Below are 22,855 nucleotides of genomic sequence, written 5' to 3'. Positions count from 1 at the left end.
TTTTTTTTACTGAAAAATCCCTATTGCTTTACATCAAGGGGCTTAAAAAACAAAGCTTTTCTCATCCTACAATTTGTAATTTCTTTATAAAATATAAATGAAGACATTGAGGAATTAGACAAAAGTACCGGGGGGGGGGGTGGAACAAAGGCATAGAAAGGCAGAGAGATGAGAGGACAAAAAGGGACAGAGACCATAATAAAGAACATTAAAAAAGGAAGAAGAGAGTGTGGCAGCTGCCAGAGGACAGGGCACACACAACGGATCGACAGGAGAGTCTGTGCCGCTCTCTCTTTTCCAGCTATGGTGGCAGTCCAGTCTGCCCTCGGCCAAACTGACTTTCAGTCTTGCTCTGTCACTCATCTCTTCTTTCGAAAACTTTCATCAAAAAAGCAAGATTTCTGTTTCCACCTGTCATACTCTCCTTAAAAATTCCTTTTGTTTTTTTTTGTTTTTTTTAAACACCAGCTATTCTCTCTTTGACTTTAGGACAGAGACATTACGTCCCAGGAAGACCACCCCAACTCTACCAAACAAGGCAGAGAAACAGAAAGGCTCATTATTGTAAACTTGACTGAATTCTGAAAACTTTAAATTAAACTTGGGCCTCTTTTATACCACATTTTTTAATTCTCTGCTTAAAAAGTTATTCCATTTGCAAGATTAGATTTCTAGTTGTTTCTTTTTCTAACATGTATGAAAAATCTTACCAAAGCAAGTTATCACTTTTGTTGCTTCAGCTACACACCACTTTTACAATATTGCCTAATTTTTTTAAAAAAGTACTTTGCAGAATCTAACTCTCCAATATACCATGTTCCAAAGATTTGGTCACTTCTAATACAACCTTGGAAGGTAGGATGCAGTTTCCCATAAAATAATCCTTTAACAAGTAACATACCTAAATCACACTGCTCTTTGGGGCTTCCCTGGTGGTTCAGCTGGTAAAGAACCCGCCTGCAATGTGGGAAACCTGGGTTCGATCCCTGGGTTGGGAAGATCCCCTGGAGAAAGGAACAGCTACCCACTCCAGTATTCTGGCCGACAGAATTCCACAGACTGTACAATATATGCATGCTTTATATTTATGGTGGCTTCCCCAGTGGCTCAGATGGTAAACAATCCACCCGTAATGCAGGAGACCTGGGTTCGATCCCTGGGTTGGGAAGATCCCCTGGAGGAGGGCATAGAACCCACTCCAGTATTCTTGCCTAGAGAATCCTCAAGGACAGAGGAGCCTAACTCTCCAGTAAGTCATGGAACAAAGATTTGATCACTTCTAATACAATCTTAGAAGGTGGAATGCAGTTTCTCATATCCTTTAACAAATAACATTCCTAAATCACACTGCTCTCTGACAGGGATTATTTAGGAAAATATGCCCTGAGTTTCTCACTAGGCTGTCAGGAATACAAACTTCTCCTTCATCCACACCTAATATTCATTCATTCATATTCTCTGTCACTCTCTCTCTCAAACACACAGACATTGCCAAACAGTTTATCAACACTAAAGTTCCTTTTTTTTTTTTTGTTATTGGGCATAGCTCACTTAGAGGTTGCATTAAAGAGAGAGCATCTCAAGGAGATCAAGACAGATCCTCCACTCTATCATCTGTTCTGTGAAGCCTGCAGACACAAGCTTGGATATTTGTACTTCCTTTGCTTGGGAGGTCTTTCCACTTGGCCTAGCCTACTGTACAGTGAAATACCATCATGAAGGTCTTCATCACACTCTATTCCTAAAACAAGCTCATACCCCTTTTGAGATGGTCTGACATTTATTATCATTACTATTATCCACACTATCAACAACAATATGAGTGACATAAGCTGGAAGAAACACTGTCATTATCATTTCACGTAAATAAGTGAACATATAGAGCATACATGCAGGATGTCAATATGGAATATAAAGCTACACGGATCATAATGATATTGACTGAGGCCCACCATTTGTGACTGAGAGTCATTAAAATTTCAGAGTAGCACCCATTCATAATATTGACTATAACTAGCCTGTGTGTTATACACAAGCTTGCATGTCATCTACAGAATATGAAGCATGATCTACATCTTTGAACAACTCTTGTGGTGGAAGAGAACTGGAGGTAACACTAGGGAGATGAGAGCTGAGGCTGGGTTATCTTCACATTGTGCATCATCAGGACGTGGGTGGATGGGTCCACCTAGGGCCTACATTAGAGCAAGAAGGAAAAAAGGGGTCTAGGCTTGGCTTGGGCAAAAATCTGAATTTACAAAAGTTGAAGGAACAGGAGAAAAAGGAAAAACCAAGCTTAAAGAGTAGGAAAACTGGGATAATTCCAGTTATTCTAGCTGTTGTGACTACTTCCAATTGCCAGCTCCTATATTAAAAACACAATCAGACATCCATAAACCAGCCACCACCCGTATCCTAACTTCATATTGCCTTTAAAGCATTCATGATCAGGCTCTGGATTCCACTGAAGAAGTCCCAAGTGCAAAAGGGCATGTCTAACTGTTGTGAATTTTGTCTTGGGAAGACCTTTAAGAGTCTTCAGTACAAGAGCAGGGCAGTCTGCACAAGGTGTCAGAATAGCAAAGTGAGAAGTTCTTTGTCTAGCCAAGATATGTTTTAATCAAAAAAGTGAGAATGTAAACCTTATTGCTTTCAGTAGGACGACAGGAGGCTGACTCAGCCAACGATGGTGTTTGAAGGAAACTGGCAGGAGAGTCAGGCAGATGTGGTTTGAATACTTCCCTGAAAGGATTAGGCTGAGTCACAAAAGAGAAGTACACAAAATGGAGAAGCAGAAATTTGTATCCTGATCCAAATACTGCCACCAACGTGTTCTCTGGGGCTTCATTTCACAGAGGAAAGAAAGGAGGATCGGAAAAGCTGCAAAATATTGAGTGATGCCACTGAGATCAGAACACACATTCCCCAAGTGACCATGCTCACTCGTTTCTTAGTCATTGCTGCAGGCTTTCCACTCAGTATTCTTTTACAGGTAGTGGCCAAAATGCCAACATAAGAGAGTAGCTAGCTTCTAGTAGTTGTGCCAGAGATTAAAACATTCTCTTTCTCTCCTCAAGGAATCGGGTTTCCCAGGCGGCACAATGGTAAAGGATCCATCAGCCAATGCAGAAGATGCAAGAAACGTGGGTTCGATCCCTGAGTGGGGAAGATCCTCTAGAGAAGGAAATGGCAATCCACTCCAGTATTCTTGCCTGAGAATCCCATGGACAGAGGAGTCTTGAGGGTTACATTCTGGGGATAACAAAGAGTCACACATCACTGAGTGACTGAGCATGCACACCACACTTGGCAAATGGGGCATGAGGGTATTGTGTCAAAGAACTGAGTAACATCTTGTTTTCACCCGTTATTATTGTTTCATGGGAAATTGCAAAATGGTCTCTACTTAGATATCTTTAACATGTTATCTTTTAAAATAGGCATTGCTGGAAGGGTTTATAATTTATGCTATTAACATTTTTTTAAATGAAATAAGCATGCCATGCTTTCTACCTAATATTAAGGAAACATTTTCACATATTTAAATGGGGCCCTATTCAATTGAAGTAAATTCTGAAGAAAAAAAAGAGGATGAGTTCAGTTCGGTTGCTCAGCTGTGTAGGACTCTTTGTGACCCTCTGGACTGCAGCACGCCAGGCCTCCCTATCTATCACCAACTCCTAGAGTTTACCCAAACTAATGTCCATTGAGTTGGTGATACCATCCAACCATTTCATCCTCTGTCATCCCCTTCTCCTCCCACCTTCAATCTTTCCCAGCATCAGGGTCTTTTCAAATGAGCCAGTTCTTTGCATCAGGTGGCCAAAGTACTGGAGTTTCAGCTTCAACATCAGTCATTCCAATGAATATTCAGGACTGATTTCCTTTAGGATGGACTGGTTGGATCTCCTTGCAGTCCAAGGGACTCTCAAGAGTCTTCTCCAACACTAACGTTCAAAAGCAACAATTCTTTGGTGCTCAGCTTTCTTTATAGTCCAACTCTCACATTCATAGATGACTACTGGAAATCCCATAGCTTTGACTAGATGGACCTTTGAAGGCAAAGTAATGTCTCTGCTTTTTAATATGCTGTCTAGGTTGGTCATAGCTTTTCTTCCAAACAACAAGCATCTTTTAATTTCATGGTTGCAGTCACCATCTGCAGTGATTTTGGAGCCCCCCAAAATAAAGTCTGTCACTCTTTCCACTGTTTCCCCATCTCTTTGCTTTGAAGTGACAGGACCAGATGCCATGATCTTAGTTTCCTGAATGTTGAGCTTTAAGCCAACTTTTTCACTCTCCTCTTTCACTTTCATCAAGAAGCTCTTTAGTTCTTCTTCACTTTCTGCCATAAGGGTGGTGTCATCTGTATATCTGAGGCTATTGATATTTCTGTCAATCTTGATTACAGCTTGTGATAAGTAACACTAGAAAATTGCATTGGGTTTTAACATTTGCTTTTACTTAAGTCAGAAAATAAGTTTAAGAATAAGCATTTTCTCTAATCCCTCCTGAAAATCTCTTAAATTTTATAATCTCCAAAGGATCTGAACTCCATTTAGAAAAAAGTGTAAGTAAAAGCTATTGGTAGGATAAACACCATTCCTTGCCTCTCTCTTATTCACATAATGTGCTGTACTGTGCTTAGTTGCTCAGTCCTGTCTGACTCTTTGTGACCTCATGGACTGTAGCCCACCAGGCTCTTCTGTCCACGGGGATTCTCCAGGCAATAATACTGGAGTGGGTTGCCATGCCCTCTCCAAGGAATCTTCCCAACCCAGGGATGGAACCCAGGTCTCCCGCACTGCAGGTGGATTCTTTATTGTCTGAGTCACCAGGGAAGCCTTTATTGATTGCTATCAAGATATTGTAAAATTTAAATTATTTTAATAAGTCTTAGTTTTAGCATTCTGATACATAGCATTATGGGCTTCCCAGATGGTGCCAGTAGTCAAGAAGCTGCCTGCCAATGCAGGTGGATGTAGCCATGTGGGTTCAATCCCTGGGTTGGGAAGATCCCCTGGAGGAGGGCATGACATCCCACTCTAGTATTCCTGCCTGGATCCCATGAACAGAGGAGCCTCTCAGGCTACTGTCCATAGGGCTGCAAAGAGTCAGACATGACTAAGCAACTTAGCACACATATAGCATTATAAACGTGAAACTCAGTTACAGAAACAAAATAACCTAGGAATATATAATGTATACTATTTATGAAACAAAGGTTTGGAACTCAGAATATATTTCCCCATGGAAGGAATGCTGTATATAACCATGAAACCCCAGGCCAAATTCTAAAAGCCATTTAAGTCATGATACAGCTGAACTACAGCATTAAAATATCTAATTACCAATACTGCTTGTAAGCAATACATTTAGAGTTCTACCTCTGGGTTCTAGAAATATAGTATTTCTATCCACTGTCTACAGCTGCAGTACAAAAATGAAGAAGAATAAGGCTACCTGATTCCTACAGACCCTACAGATTCCTACAGGAGAGAGTGTGTCAAGAAAAGATGTTTGGTAAGAAAATAAATTCCTGTTGGGAACATTTATAAGTAAGACTTTCTAAGTCATGGACAGATAACAGTCTAGATAGGGAATGCATATATTTTTTACATAGTATGGGGACTATTAGACAAGAAGGTCATTTTTAGATTCATTTTTAAAAAATTAAAAAACAATTAAAAAGCCTAATGACAAAAGCAATGTAGACTTTTACACAGCCTTATAAACCTGTTTTTAAAACTTGGTCACACAGAAATGCAAACAAATTGAACTTCTCTTTAAATATGATGTTTGCAATAAAATATATTTTGAAGGGCAGTGTGGAAACCCATATTTTAAACTACCTTTACATAGGTCATGAAGATATTTTTAACAGTGAACTTATGCTAAATAAAACTAGCATTTCTGCTCTTTCTAGAGACTGGGTTTTTTAAGTGTTTCACTGACTAGGTTATTCTTTGGAGACTGAGATATTGTTCCATAGTTTTCAACTAGGGATGATTGTGCCCCCCACCATCACCATGCCCAGGGACTACTTAGCAATGTCTGGAGACATTCAAGTTGTCACAATTTGTAGGGTACTACTTGTATCTAGTAGGTTATGTTAGTTTCATAGGGTTGCTATACCAAATTACCACAAATACAGTGCCGTAAAACAACAGAGGTTTATTTTCTCATTGTTCTAGAGGCTAGAAGCCTGAAATCAAGGTGCAGGGCCTTGTTCCTTCTGAAGGTGCTAAGTAAGCACTCTTCTGGGCTCCAAAATCACTGCAGATGGTGATTGAAGCCATGAAATAAAAAGACGCTTACTCCTTGGAAGAAAAGTTATGGCCAACCTAGACAGCATATTAAAAAGCAGAGACATTACTTTGCCAACAAAAAGTCCGTCTAGTCAAGGCTATGGTTTTTCCAGTGGTCATGTATGGATGTGAGAATTGGACTATAAAGAAGGCTGAGCACTGAAGAATTGATGCTTTTGAACTGTGGTGTTGGAGAAGACTCTTGAGAGTCCCTTGGACTGCAAGGAGATCCAACCAGTCCATCCTAAAGGAGATCAGTCCTGGGTGTTCATTGGAAGGATTGATGTTGAAGTTGAAACTCCAATACTTTGGCCACCTGATGTGAAGAGCTGACTCACTGGAAAAGATTCTGATGCTGGGAGGGATTGGGGGCAGGAGAAGAAGGGGACGACAGAGGATGAGATGGCTAGATGGCATCATCGACTCGATGGACATGAGTTTGGGTGAACTCCAGGAATTGGTGATGGACAGGGAGGCCTAGCGTGCTGCGGATCATGGGGTCGCAAAGAGTCAGACATGACTGAGCGACTGAACTGAACTGAACTGAAAAATTCTTTCTTGCTTCTGCTAGCTTCTGGGGTGGGTGGGTCAGGGGGTGGGTGAGAGGGTAAGAGAGAGAGAGACAGAAAGAGAGAGAAAGTATGTGCATGTTCAGTCACTAAGTTGTGTCCGATTTTTTGCAACCTCAAAGGTTTTACAATGTAAAACCCAACTAGCAGAGATGTTAGCTGAGGACACATGGTCATAGATAGCAGTAATGACCTGGTGACCATCCACAGAAAGAAGGGCCTTAACTTCCACTCACGTTTTTTTTTTTTTTTTTAACGTTTTCTTTCTTGTATTGTCTTGTATATATTTATGTATCTTCACAATTTTCCCCTCTTCTTTTCATCTCTCCCTTTATTTATATAGGGTATGGTGGTTGAGTCACTAAGCTGTGTCCTCCTTTTGCCACCCTATGGACAGTAGCTCACCAGGCTCCTCTGCCCATGGGATTTCCAGGTAAGAATACTGGAGTAGGTTGCCATTTCCTTCTCCAGGGACTCTTCCCAAACCAGGGATTAAACCCCCCTGCGTTTCCTGCATGGACAGGCGGATTCTCTACCATGAGCAACCTGGGCAGCCCCTGCTAGCTTCTGGCAGTTGCCAGCATTCCTTGGGATTCCCTGGCTTGTAGCTGCATCTTTCCAATCTCTGGCTCCATCTTTATCTGGCCATCTTTCCTCTGTGTGTCTGTATCTCTTTATCCCAATCTCCCTTTCCCTTCTATCATAAAAACCAGTCACTGGGTTAAGGGTCCACCCTAATCTAACATGACCTCATTTTACCGTGATTACATCTACAAAGACCCTACTCTCAAGTTCACTTTCATAGGTACCAATGGTGAAGACTTGAACATTTGAGGGGGTGGGGACACAACACACCCACTCACAGGTAGAGACCAGTGATACTGCCAAGCATTCGAAAGGATGCCCCCCCGCCCTGCCCCGCTCCACCCCTGCACCGCCCCAGCAGAGAATTTTCCAGCCCCAAAGGTCAATACTGCCAAGGTTGAGAAACCCTGATTTCAAAACAGGTACATCTTCAACCCTGATTCCTCAATGCAGTATTTGAAAATCTTCATATGACCCTGTGGCTCTGAGTTCCTATTTCACAGGTTTAGGTGCAGCTATTTTAAAGTGTGAACTTTTCTTGCAACCTTCATGGCTGGGGCCTGTTTTGAGAACTTGTTACAAAGATGCACAAAGTGCTACATGAAGTTTTTTTAAAATGCAAACCAAGAAACCACTTAGAGTCATTAGCTAGCTCCAGGCTCTTGGCTACCTCACAAAAGCACTCTAGGCTTCAAGATCAATCAGATGAGACATTCAAGTTCCCTTTCAGGATCTCAGAACTATGTAATTATGAGGCTGTAATAAAAAAAGATTCTATCTTGAGAGTAGGGATACATTAGTAATGATAAAACCACAATAACCTTACAGATACCAGAAAAATATTTTTTCCAAGTATAAGAGAAACACCATTTTTAAACATAATATCTATTATTTCTACACTAAAATATATTGAGATGTGCCTGAATAGTGACGTTTTATTGGGAGTAGAGAGCTTATTTTTAGTAAAATACTGTGAGGTTTTTTTTTCTTCTACGTCAATGCATGTGTCTAAAGTTGTTTATCTCTAAGGTTCACCTAGTATTGTGAAATATGTGAGGCCAGCTATACAAAAGTAACTTGAAACGATTACAGTCCAGGACAAAGAGTCTCAACACTTATAATCTGTCTCTGAGGACAAATATTCCTTTGGAAAATAGTACCTAATTATATAAACCAATGACTGTTTCTCAACTATACTTGTGGTGCCTCAGTCAACTCAAGATTTCTCAGAGGTAACTTTTTTTTCTTTCTTTGCTTCTTTTCAAGCCATCTCAAACTAACAGAAAAGTTTTAAGTTCAGAATAAAGAATGTTTCCCCCACTGGAGAATAAGTTGCTGACCTAAAGACCCACTTGACCTTGGGAAAAATAGAGTATGTTTCCTACAAAGGACACACCTCACAACACCCCAGTACTGCTGCGAAAATCAGGAAATTAGTATTTTATGCCCTCTGATCTCATCCCACACCTTACTGGAGTTTCAACAAAAGTCTTTATAATGTACTTTTTATTCAAAGGTTTCAGCTCAGGATCACATGAGCTGCCTTGAGCCACCATGTCTCTCTATTCTCTTCACTCTCACAGCTTTGGTCTCTCCTGACTTTTATGACCTTGATGCTTATGAAAGTTCCAGGATAGTTATGTTGTAATACAATTAGATTCAGAGTAGACATCTTCGGCAGGAATATCACAGAGGAGACACTGCCTTCCTCTCATTGCATCCTACCAGATGACACACAATTTTTATTTCTCTCCTTAATGATTTACACTTTGATCATCTGACTCAAGTGATGTCAGCCAGGATTCTCCACCTTATTCTTTTTCTCTTTTCATTAATACTTTGTGGCAAGTTACTTCCCAAAACATTGTGGGAAGATACTTTGAAACTGGATAAAAAAATAACAACCCACTCCAGTATTCTTGCCTAGAGAATTCCATGGACAGAGAAGCCTGACTGGCTACAGCCCATGAGGTCACAAAGAGTCAGACACAACTGTATGACTATCACTCACTCACTCACTTTGAAACTATATAATTTTGTGCCTCATCAAACTTTCAATTAACTCAATTAATTCAGTTAAATGTGTACTCGTGAATACCTATATAAGTCAATGGACATTTTTCAGTGGCTATGGATACTAGTCCATCAGTATTATTATTTACTTTGACGCTCTGTTTATCAAGTGGGAGCCCTTTCCCTCTGGCTTCTGCATCCTTTCCCATTACTCATCATTCTTTGAACACTTCATTGCTTTCTGGCACAAGAGGGTCCAAGCTTATCACATCCTCTCTCGACTCCAGTCCTAAAATCAGCCATTTCTATATAAAGTTCTAGTGATTATTAGGAAAAAATGTATTCAGAATCAAGATTTGGGTGCTAAGTATGCTCATCACTATGGGAAAATCTTTGCTCCATTTCACTGAACAGAGCTAAGAATACATTGTGCATATTCATACACACAGATGCATAACACATATTTATATACACCTATATGTAATGGGCATAATATATATACAGTTGGCCATGAACAGTGAAGATTCAAACTTTAAGGATCCATGTCTGCACATATCTTTTCAGTAGTAAAAAATAGATTACTATGTGGTCCACGGTTGATTCAATCCTCGGATGCAAAGGAACCACACTGATACAGAAGGCTGACTGTAAATTATACACAGATTAAGCTGTGTTGTTCAGTGGTCACCTGTAAATATATATGACATATATATGCATTATATGGGCTTCCCAGGTGGTGCTAGTAGTAAAGAACCTGCCTGCCAGTGCAGGAGATGCAGGTTTGATCCCTGGGTTGGGAAGATCCCACGGAGGAGGGCATGGCAATCCACTCCAGTATTCTTGCCTGGAGAATCCCAGGGACAGAGGAGCCTGGCGGGCTACAGTCCATAGGGTCACAAAGGGCTGGACACAACTGAAGCGACTTAGCATGCACGCATGCATATGCATTATACATATATTTATAAATACACGTTCATATCGATGCAACCATTTATAGAGATAGAGAGACATAAGAGATACAGATAGATATTTAAAGTCACAGCTTCACACGAATGCTGCCACTTGCAGTCTAACACTGCAAGATTCATGTTAGTTTTCCCTGTTTATTTCCTTCTTCTCTAGAGGAAAACCTCGGTTCTATTATCCTTGCCAACTTCACTCAATCTAGTCTCCCACTGCCGCTGCTGCTCATAGCTCCAAAAAGTGTCTTCCTCACCCACTCAGGCTCCAGCGTCCTGCCCTGGCTGCTCCTGCATACCTGACCTCCATCCCATGATCAGGATCAGACCCCGAGTCATGGCCGTTTAGAAGCCCTTGCTTCTAAGGCCTGAGGTCTGGCGCCAGCTTTCTGCACCAACAGCCACCTCCTGCGCTGAGGCTCTAACACTTCACACGGGGGGCTCTTCTACCTGGAGGCCATTCTGACTGGCTTAGCTTCTAATGCCCTCACCTGAATCCTCAGGTTCTCTTCACCAAAGGGGATGATTCCTGCCTTTCCCCACCTAATGGTTAGTAGGCCGGCTTCCCGGAAGGGAGGGAAGAAGGTGGGGACAAAAGACCGGGAAGAGGAAGAGCGAGTTGAACAGTGTGTATATAATATAATTGTAAATGTAACAATTTAGGGTCAAAATTTTGATCCATCAGATACAACCCTATTAAAGACAGGCTTATAGCTAATCTGTTCCTTTAAAGTTTAAACACTATGAAAAGTAAAAACAGCTAAGGTTTTATACTCAGATACAGACCAGCAATGTCAGGCATATGTAGGTGCTTGAATAATATCTATGGCAATGAGCATTTATTACTGGGCAGTTGCTCTGTGTGTCTCTTGAAAAGAAGGGAGCATTGATCAAGGAGGCAGGTAAGCAACATCATCTAGAGGTTAAAAATGATCATTTCAAATGATTCCCCGGCAACATTTTTCACTAGATAAGCATGGCTCATTCCTTCAATTTGTACCCCCCCCCAAAGAGTATAGTGGCATTTAAATATTCCCAATTATGTAATATTTCTCCTTCAATAAAGCTATTTTACATTTCTTAATTAAGAAATAGCCTAAAAGAGTTAAGGTGAGTCCTTGTGCCAAACTATTCTAGGACTCTAGACTGAGTCAGCATGCCCTTCAGTCCATATGTAAATAAAGTATTTATATCTACACACTCTGCTGTCAGTGATTCCAAACTTTCATACACATACACACCCACTTCAGAGAGACAAGTGAGTATTGTGTATAAGAAAACAGTATTGGGAGTCAGATTGAACAATGCTAAACTTCCTGCTCTACTACTTAACTAATTATGTGTACTTGGGCAACTATTTAGCTCTTTAAATTGCAATTTCCTCACCTGAAAGTCAGGAATAATAAAAAACTAACCCATAGAGCTATAAACTACATAGCGCAATGCCTGGCATACAGTTGTTACATAGTAAATATGATACATTTATGATAAAAAAATACAATAACCATTTTTATTTTCAAATTTGGCCCCAAATCTTAGGTTTATAGAACATCTCTTTTCAAGTAGTTCAAAGCACCTAGGTTTAAAAAAAAAAGGGGGGGGGGAGTAAACTTCACAATGGTCTTTAGCAAAGAGGAAACTGAATCTCATCAAGTTCGATACAGCATCTATAAAGTGAGATGAGGCTGCCTCACAATTTTTAATTCTCCCTTGAAATGAGATGCTAACCTCATGTTTTTTTATATGTCACATTCTTCCATAATTTTAGCTTTAAGCGGCAGTTAAAAGTTCAGGACTTACACTACATATATACACAGACATTCAACATAACATACATAGCATACATCATTCTACTTAAGATTCATTTGTTAATTTATTCCACCTTCATGTGTTTCCTACTTTTTTTCTCTTTAGAAGTCTACTCAAGCGTCAATTTAAACCTGACTCCCTGATACCAATGGAATACCTATCTAACAGTGTACTCTCTAGGTTGTATCATTTTATTTTTATTTTTTTTCATTTATTTTTATTAGTTGGAGGCTAATTACTTTACAATATTGAAGTGGGTTTTGTCATACATTGACATGAATCAGCCATGAAAGCAGTGGTTTTCAACCTGCTTAGGATCATATGATAAAAATCACATGGGAGCTTTTAAACCTCCTCACATCTAGACTGAATCCCAGGACAACTGAATCAGAATTTTTAAGGCAGGATTCACCATATCAGTATTTTTAATGCTCACTAGTAATTCGAACATACAGTCAAGTTGAGAAACCAAGTTCTAGCACACACCTAAGATGCATTGGTCCTCAGAAGTGCAATCCTCTCAGGTGAATGACACGTGAATGCATGATAGCCCCAGGGTGGAAAAAAAACTGTCCTTGACCATTCTTTATAAGTGGTATGAATGAGAAAGTGGAGCAAGGAAATTTGGAAACTGAGGCAACCCAAAATGTTTTGTCCAAGTAGTTAACAGCTAGACCCCTTAAAGTGCATTTATTTAAAAATGAACAATCTTATTATTTGATTATCTCTCCATTTTTAAAATATGTTACAAGTCTACATGTGATAAGCTCATAAAAATGAATTCCTATGAAACGTTCAAAACCTTGTGTAGAGTAAGATCCTGACTTGAGTCACTGGTGGGCAATATTTGCCAAGCTAGAGGTGATCTACTATCCTAATTAGCAGGTAATACTCTGAAATTTATAACACAGAAACTTACATTAGAAAGTACGTGAGATGAAATACCTTCATCATAAAAATTATAAACAGGTGAAGCGAAAATGGGCAAATCTGGTGTTGCTTTGCACCAAAAATCCCTCTTTCAAAGTGTCTTACACAACCAGAAAAACAAAAATAAACAAACGAAAAACCTACAGTCTTTCGTTTTCAAAGACCAAGGTGTAAAAGCAGACACACACTCACATTATCCTCCTGTCGTGGGGCTTTGTTTGGTTAGTTGGATGGTTGGCTGTGTTGTGTTGTTATTTAAACTCAGCTCTAAAAAACATCCTCAAAGCCAACCCGCCTGCCAGGAAGGAGGAGGTGATATTTAAGCCTCACTATCGCGACTGAGCACACACGCATCGATTCAAGTGAAGGGAGGTGGCCTTGGAAAACGTGTCTTTCAGAAATCCTGCCACTTTAGACAGGCCAAGTCGCTGCCTTGCTCCCACCCGCACCCTCACGCCCTCTCCTAGAAACACACAAACACTGCCCTACTACCCACGTCCCCGTCCCGCGGGGCGCCCCAGTCTCCCGGCAGGTTTCCATAACCCACGCGTGGCCCATAGGCGGAGGCGGCCGTGGCCCCCACCCGCGGCCGCCAGCATCCCGGGACTTCTGCCTCCCGACGCCCGCGCGCGCTCCGCCCGCCCCTTGGCCCTGCAACCATCACACCTGTGGAAAGGCCGTCCTCCAGGCTCCGGCGCACGGCAGCGAGGAAGCACAGCAGGAGCAGCCGCAGGGACGGCGCCCGGGGCCCCCGCAGACCCGGGAGGGCGCGCATGACGCCAACAGGTCAGCCGCGGTCCTCGTACACCCGACCGCCTTCGGTGTCGCCGCGCACACTCGCCCGCAGCCCGGCGCCGGCTGCCAGGCCCCGGTGTGGACACTCGAGAAAAGGCGGGGTGGGAGGGGCCGGCCGCCCTGCCCTCCTACGCCGAGACACTCGCACCGCGCCCGCAGCCGACCCGCAGGACCGTCCGGCTCTCCATCAATTAGGCAGCGCGCTGCCGCCTACAGGCGCGCCCGGATGTGCGGTGGTCACCCCCGCCTCCGTCCTCTCCGCCGGGCAGGTCAGGGAGGGAGGTTGCTAAAGACGCTGGCAGGCGACGCCTAGCCCATCTCCTGGGGGAGAGAGCGAAACCCTTAATATCTATAGATTCACCAGCACACTATATGCGCAGAGGTGCACACATCTCTGCAGCTCATATAAACCAAGGTTCACTTATTTACTTTAGTGGGACTGAGGATGGAAAACATTTCTTCCTCCCGGCCATCCTGTGTTATTAAAGAGGCTTCTCTGTACGCGCTGGTGGAAGGCAGTGTCCCTCCGCCCTGCATCCTGGGCTAATCAGTCTTTGCTCTGCCTACCAATCGTACCCAGCCTCTGCTCTGGTCTCTGAAGGCTTAACCGGTTCGCTCTAGATTAAGCTTTCAGAGTCTCAGGGTGTCCCAGTGTATGTTTTCCTTTCGTTTGCTTAGCCTAGCAGTTTCTGAGAAGCCACCTAGAGCTCCAGAAACAAAACTGTCGAAAGTAGACAGCTGTGTAAAATGCACAAGCCTGTTGACCTTTGTCAAACTCTGACACTAATGTTATCCCTTGCTTATGTAGCTTGGAATTTTTCAGTGCTCCCAATGAAATAAAACAACTAAAAGCTACTGCTTTATCTGAGGAGGAGGATGAAGGCTATGGATCTTTGAAAAAAAAAAAAAAATATAGACTGGGGATAAGGCTAAAAATTATTAAATATATAAAGAGTAGTTTTCACAACATAAAAAAGCAATAAGATGTGATAATTCTCCAAGATGTTATAATATGTTAAAAGATACATTTTAAAGTGTTTTTCATGAGCTTTGTTCCCTCTCCCTTTGTCTTTCCAATGTTAAGTTTGATAGTCATGAATTCAAAATTTATCAATGCCAAAAAAAAAATTGAAAGAAAATGTTAGATCCACGTTTTGAAAATTGAAGTGCTAAACAAGAGCTATGCTCCCCTCCTACAGGAATGACTAATTTTTAGTTGGTATATATTGTAAAAATATTCCTCTGTTTCCAGCTTATTACATAGACAAAACTTTGAGGGGAAAGGAAGGTATCTAAATTTGAAGACAGAGAAGATGAGTAATACAATTTGTTAAGCAGTGTTAAACATCTACCAAGTACCAGGCACTGTGTTCAGTACATGTACTGCACGCACATTAATCTAGAGAGCTATTTGTCTGTGAACTACAAACCTAAGGAATCCCTCTTCTCAGTCAGAAAATTATGCCTATAATGATTAAACCTTTCTGAAGGAAACCTTATGAGAGACCCTGAAGGACTAAACAGTTTTCCCAATTACCCTCTTAGGACCTTGAGCAGACTTGCTAAATCCAAACTGCCAGATCACTGTTTGCTAAATAACACCCTTGTCTTGCTGCCCTGCATCCTGTCTCAGGACTATCTACAAATGTTTCCCTAGGCCTTTGGAGAGTTCTAACAGAAAACACTTCTCAAAACAAAATGTACTCTGACCTACCTTCCCCAATTAACTCTATCATATCCTTAAGCTCAAATTCACCTTTTTTCAAATAAGCTGACCACATTTAAAGAAAAATTATCTTCACAGGCAAATCAATGTGTCTATGACCAGGAAAAAGTAACTTGCCACGTTGAAGCTAATTCCCACTTGCCTTTTGTTGTTAGAGCAAAATAAATTGATGAAGAAATATAATTCTTGTTTTGCTAAGTATTTTGAAAGTTTTCCCCATTACTCCTGTCTTATATTTACACACAATATTTTTTAGCCTTATTTCCATTCCTTTTTTTTCAAATGATCCATATCCTTTAAAACCAGTTTATATACTACCTTCCATATACAGCTTTTTCTGATCTTTCTGGTCCAAACTAACCTTTCCCTCCATGGTGAATTAAATAAGGCCACACCTGCTTTGACACGGTCCTTGTGGAGGTATGCTTCGTGTCCTACACTTCCTGTCCTCGGGCTGAGCGGTCCCTGTGGCTCCTGTTGACGTACTGAACGTTGCTGAAGTAACACTCTGTGAGTTTCCGTAGCTAGACCACAGGAGCCTGCATTTCCTTCCTCCCTTCTCTTACAAGACAGTTGTCAGGCCAGAAGCGTGACAACCTTGAGACCACCATGCTGTGAGAAGCCCAGACTACATGGAGTACCTGGAAGGATGAGATGCCATTTAGAAAGAAGGCATGAGGGTCAATAGGTACTAGATTTTTGCAGGACCCTTCTTGAAGCCTAAAACAAGACCCAATGAGTGCCACATGATGCTCCTTGAAGCAGAATAATTGCTCTGCTGAGCCCTGCCTGAATGCCTGTTCCACACAATTGTGAGATACAAGAACACGATTGCTTTAAGCCACTAAATTAAGAGTAGCTTGTCCTCCACAATAAATTATCCAAATGCTTTTCTCTAAACTCCTGCTATCCCTGGGATTAATTTGACAATTAATAATTTGCATCCTTGTCTGTGGCCTTCATTGTTGCAGTCTCCATTTAAATATCTGTTGTTATTCAGTTGTTAAGTCATGTCCGACGCTTTGCCACCCCATGGTCTGCAGTACACCAGGCTTCCCTGTCCTTCACTGTCTCCCAGAGCTCACTTAAACTCATGTCCATTGAATTGATGAAGCTATGCAACCATCTCATCCTCTGTCACCCCCTTGTCCATCTGTATTCGTTCCTTCCCAGCATCTGGGTCTTTTCTAATGAGTCAGCTCATCATATCAGGTAGCCAAAGTATTGGAGCTTCAGCTTCAGCTTCAGCATCAGCCCTTCCAATGAATACTCAGGGTTGATTTCTTTAGGATTGACTGGTTTGATCTTGAAGTCCAAAGGACTCTTAAGAGTCTTCTCCAGCACCACAATTCAAAGATGTGTATTCTTCAGTGCACAGCCTTCTTTATGGTCCAACTCTCACATCCGTACAGGACAAACAGGAAAAACCATAGCTTTGATTATATGGACCTTTGTTGGAAAAATAATGTCTCAGCTTTTTAATATGCTATCTAGGTTTGTATACCTTTCCTTCCAAGGAGCAAGCATCTGTTAATTTCATGGCTGCAGTCACCATCCACAGTGATTTAGAAGCACAAGAAAATAAAATCTGCTACTTTTTATATTTTTTCCCTATCTATTTGCATGAAGTGATGGGATCAGATACCATGAGCTTAGTTTTTTGAATGTTGTGTTTTAAGCCAGCTTTTTCACTGTCATTTTTCACCTTCATCAGGAGGCTCTTTAGTTCCTCTTCACTTTCTACCATTAGGATATATCACTTGCATATCTAAGGTTGTTGATATTTCTCCCAGCAATCTTGATTCCAGGTTGGCAGTCATCCAGCCTTGCATGTTGCATGATATACTCTGCATATGAGTTAAATAAGCAGGGTGACAATATACAGCCTTGACGTACACCTTTCCCAATTTTGACGTACACCTTTCCCAATTTCCCAATGTCTGGTTCAAATTGTTGCTTCTTGACCTGCATACATGTTTCTCAGGAGACAAGTAAGGTGGTCTGGTATTCCCATCTCTTTAAGAATTTTCCACAGTTCGTTATGATTCATACAGTCAAAGGCTTTAATGTAGTCAATGAAGCAGAAGTAGATTTTTTTCTGAAATCCTCTTGCTTTTTCTATGATCCAACAAATGATGGTAATTTGATCTCTGGTACCTCTACCTTTTCTAAATATTGTACATCTGGAATTTCTTGGTTCACATACTGTTGAAGACTAACTTGAAGGATTTTAAGCATAATCTTGCTAGCGTGTGAAATGACCATGAAAGTGCAGTAGTTTGAACTTTATTTAGCATTGCTCATCCTTGGGATTGAAATGAAAACTGACCTTTTCCAGTCATTTGGCCACTGCTGAGTTTTCCAAATTTGCTGGCATATTGAGTGCAGCCCTGTAACAGCATCAGCTTTTAGGATTTTAAATAGACCAGCTGGAATTCCATTACCTCCACTAGGCTCATTCTTAGTGATGCTTTCTAAGGCCCACTTGAATTCAGACTTCAGGATGTCTGGCTCTAAGTGAATGAAGACAGCATCATGGTTATTTGGTTCTTTAAGAACTTTTTTTGTACAGGTCTTCTGTGTATTCTTGCCATCTCTTCTTAATATCTTCTGCTTCTGTTAGGTCCATACTGTTTCTGTACTTTATTGCACCATCTTTCCATGAAATGTTCCCTTGGTATCTCCCATTTTCTTGAAGAGATCTCTAGTCTTTCCTATTCTATTGTTTTCTTCTACTTCATTTTATTGTTCACTGAGGAAGTCTTTCTCATCTCTCCTTGCTATTCTTTGGAATTCTGTGTTCAATTGGGTATATCTTTCCCTTTCTTCTTTGCCTTTTGCTTCTTTTCTTTCTTCAACTATTTGTAAGGCCTCCTCAGACAACCACTTTGCCTCTTGCATTTCTTTTTATTTGGGATTGTTTTGGTCACTGCCTCCTGTACAATCTTATGAACCTCTGTCCATAATTCTTCAGGCACTCTGTCTACCAGATCTGACCCCTTGAATCTGTTTGTCACTTCCACTGTATAATCATAAGGGATTTGATTTAGGTCATGCCTGAATTGGCTAGTGATTTTCCCTACTTTCTCTAGTTTATGTCTGAATTTTGCAATAAGGAGCTCATAATCTGTGCCACAGTCAGCCTCAGGTCTAGTTTTTGCTGACCTTATAGAGCTTCTCCATCTTTGGCTGCAAATAATATAGTCAGTCTGATTTCGGTATCAACCATCTGGTGATGTCCATGTGTAGAGTTATCTCTCATGTTGTGGGAAGTGGGTGTTTGCGATGACCATTGTGCTCTCTTGGCAAAACTCTGTTAGCCTTTGCCCTGCTTCATTTTGTACTGCAAGGCCAAACTTGCCTGTTACTCCAGGTATCTCTTGACTTCCTACTTTTGCATTCCAGTCCCTTATGATGAAAAGGAATTTTTTGTTTGTTTGGTTTTGGTGTAAGTTCTAGAAGGTCTTGTAGAACTCTTCAGCTTTGGCATTAGAGGTTGGGGCATAGACTTGGATTACTATGGTATTGAATGGTTTGACTTGGAAATGAACCAAGATAATTCTGTCATTTTTGAGACTGTACAGAAGTACTTCATGTCAGATTCTTTTGTTGACTATGAGGGCTACTCCATTTCTTCTAAGGGATTCTTGCCCACAGTAGTAGTAGCTAGAATAGTAATCTGAATTAAATTCACCCATTCCCATCCATTTTAGTTCACTGATTCTGGAAATGTCATTATTCATTCTTGCCATCTCCTGCTTGACCACGTCCATTGTACCTTGATTCATGGGCCTAACATACCAGGTTCCTATGCAGTATTGTTCTTTACAACATTGGACTTTACTTTCACCACCAGACACATCCATGACTGGGAGTCATTTCCTCTTTGGCCCAGCCTCTTCATTCCTTCTGGAGCTATTTATCCGCTTTTCCCCAGTAACATATTGGACACCTACCGATCTGGAGAAGCTCATCTTCCAGTGTCATATATTTTTGCCTTTTATACTGTTCATGGGGTTCTCAAGGAAAGAACACTGAAGTTGTTTGCCATTCCCTTCTCCAGTGGACCACGTTTAGTTGTTATGTGATTATATCTTCTTTCCCAACTACATTACAACTCTTTTCAACCTGGAAGTAGTTCTTTTTATGTCCTGCCATGTCTTAAAAAAATAGTACTTTTAGTGTGCTCTGTTTTTCACTTGTTAAAGGCTCACTATAGGCAAAATATATTCTGTTTTCTGTGTTTTCCATTTTTTTGTAGTAAAATAATGCTATAAAATGTTCAGTTTTTTTTTTTTTTTTTCCCTTAAGCCATCATTGAGTGAAAGGGTGTCACAAGATCCTCAGTTCAGTCACTCAGTCATGTCTGACTTTTTGCAACCCCATGGATTGCAGCATGCCAGGCTTCCCTGTCCATCTCCCAGAGCTTATTCAAACTCATGTCCATAGATCCATGATGCCATCAAACCATCTCATCCTCTGTCACCACCTTTTCCTCCCACCTTCAATCTTTCCCAGCATCAGGGTCTTTTCAAATGAGTCAGTTCTTCACATCAGGTGGCAAAAGCATTGGAGTTTCAGCTTCAGCAACAGTCTTTCCAATGAATATTCAGGACTGATTTCCTTTAGGATGGACTGGTTTGATCTTGCATTCCTAGGGACTCTCAAGAGTCTTCTCCAATGCCACAATTGTAGAAGCATGTGAGATCTAGTTCCCCGATCAGGGATTGAACCTGGGTTCCCTTCATTGGAAGCTCAGAGTCTTAGTCACTGGACCACCAGGGACACTCCTTGAGGTTTTTTCTTTAGTTCAACTCTCTGACAACTGTGTGTTGCACATTGTGGCACATGGGACACAAAGGTAAACCACACACTGTTTCCAAATTTAGGGAGCTAAATAACATAAGCAGGTGATTGCTGCTGTTGTTCAGTCATTCAGTTGTATCCAACTCTTTGTGTCCCATGGACTGAAGCACACCGGGTTTCCCTGTCCTTCAACACAGCCTGGAGTGTGCTCAAACTCATGTCCATTGAGTCAGGGATGCCATCCAACCATCTCATCCCCAGAGACTGTAACCTGCCAGACTCCTTTGTCTATGGAATTTTTCAGGCAAGAGTACTGGAGTGTGTTGCTGTTTCCTACTCCAAGGGATCTTCCCGACTAAGGAGTTGAACCCACATTTCTTGAGTGGCCTGCATTTGTTCTTTACAACTGAGCCACCTGGGAAGCCCTAATATAACTTCTACTCGTATCAAATACAGACACTCCATCCAATCTTAGTAATAGGCAAGTCTGGTTAGAAGGGGAAGTCAGATCCCTAACTCATACAGATGCATTTTAAGGCTCTGGGACTGGGACATAGTATTATGTTCATTTTCTGTATGATTCTTTTGTGAAATCTGCTAAAGTAAGTTTTTTAACTGAAACTACTTAATAGGGCCATCTATTTCTACTCTAATTTCTCGTGCATCATACTTTCTCACAGATCAAATGGCATGCTGTGACTGGTTTGGAGATCCTGCTAGAAGGGAATTAAAGATACACTTGGTGCAGGGGTTAATAGTTAGCCATCTGTTGCTCTGGCTAAGACATGAGAAACTCACCATGAGAAAAAAATAAAAGCAAAATGTAGCAATACAGCAGAACCCAGATAAAAGTATGTCAGGTAGATCAGTTGCAGTTCTCACTGCTAAACTAACGAAAAACAGTGTGGACCTTGAAATGCCGGGTCACTTCAAGTTCAGAACGCTGCTTGTGCACAAACCAAAATGTTTTCCCAAGGCATATGCAGGTCTATGACCTCCAGCTAGGTGATACCCCTTGTACAAGAAAATAACAAAGATCACTTCAATTCAGTCAGTTCAGTTGCTCAGTCGTGTCTGACTCTTTGTGACCCCATGGACTGCAGCACGCCAGGCCTCCCTTTCCATCACCAACTCCCGGAGTTTACTCAAACTCAGGCCCATCAAGTCGGTGGTGCCATCCAACCATCTCATCCACTGTTGTCCCCTGCTCTTCCTGCCTTCAATCTTTCCCAGCATCAGGGTCTTTTCCAATGAGTCAGCTCTTCACATCAGGTGGCCAAAGTATTGGAGTTTCAGCTTCAGCATCAGTCCTTCTAATGAACACCCAGGACTGATCTCCTTTAGGATGGACTGGTTGGATCTCCTTGCAGTCCAAGGGACTCTCAAGAGTTTTCTCCAACACCACGGTTCAAAAGCATCAATTCTTCGGCACTCAGCTCTCTTTATAGTCCAACTCTCACATCTATACATGATTACTGGAAAAACCGTAGCCTTGACTAGACAGACCTTTGTTGGCAAAGTAATATCTCTTCTTTTTAATATGCTGTCTAGGTTGGTCATAACTTTCCTTCCAAGGAGTAAGTGTCTCTTAATTTCATGGCTGAAATCACCATCTGCAGTGGTTTTGGAGCCCCCAAAAATAAAGTCAGCCACTGTTTCACCATCTATATGCCATGAAGTGATGGGACTGGATGCCATGATCTTAGTTTTCTGAATGTTGCGCTTTAAGCCAACTTTTTCACTCTCCTCTTTCGCCTTTCATCAAGAGGCTCTTTAGTTCTTCACTTTCTGCCATAAGGGTGGTGTCATCTGCATATCTGAGGTTATTGATATTTCTCCTGGCAATCTTGATTCCAGCTTGTGCTTCATCCAGCCCAGCATTTCTCCTGATGTACTCTGCATATAAGTTAAATAAACAGGGTGACAATATACAGCCTTGATGTATTCCTTTTCCTATTTGGAGCCAGTCTGTTCCATATCTGGCTCTAACTGTTGCTTCTTGACCTGCATACAGATTTCTCAAGAGGTAGGTCAGGTGGTCTGGTATTCTCATCTCTTTCAGAATTCTCCACACATAGTTAAAGCCTTTGGCATAGTCAATAAAGCAGAAATAGATGTTTTTCTGGAATGCTCTTGCTTTTCCAATGATCCAGCAGATGTTGGCAATTTGATCTCTGGTTCCTCTGCCTTTTCTAAAGCCAGCTTGAACATCTGGAAGTTCACAGTTCATGTATTGTTGAAGCCTGGCTTGGAGAATTTTGAGCATTACTTTACTAGCGTGTGAGATGAGTGTAATTGTTTGAGCAAAAAAAAGTGGTAGTTTGAGCATTCTATACCATTGCCTTTCTTAGGTAT

At 41.4% G+C, this 22,855-nt stretch overlaps 1 protein-coding gene across 3 annotated transcripts in view; it reads right to left on the bottom strand.

Annotated features, from left to right (window-relative positions):
- The window catches only part of EMB (embigin), a 122,617-nt gene that overhangs the window by 48,379 nt on the left and 51,383 nt on the right, over window positions 1-22,855 (bottom strand). Inside the window, exon 1 of one of the 3 annotated variants that reach the window (XM_043488932.1) lies at window positions 13,840-14,304. The exons of the other annotated variants lie outside the window; for them this stretch is intronic. Within the exon in view, the coding sequence (XP_043344867.1) occupies window positions 13,840-13,948 (109 nt within the window). The 5' untranslated portion in view covers window positions 13,949-14,304. Of the gene's footprint in view, window positions 1-13,839; window positions 14,305-22,855 lie in introns of those variants that run through there. 3 annotated transcript variants of the gene reach the window in all.

This window comes from Cervus canadensis, chromosome 16, assembly GCF_019320065.1.
Source record: "Cervus canadensis isolate Bull #8, Minnesota chromosome 16, ASM1932006v1, whole genome shotgun sequence".
Taxonomy (NCBI): Eukaryota; Metazoa; Chordata; class Mammalia; order Artiodactyla; family Cervidae; genus Cervus; species Cervus canadensis.
The sequence above is the reverse complement of the archived record's forward strand: the minus strand, read 5'-3'. Positions and strand labels throughout refer to the sequence as shown.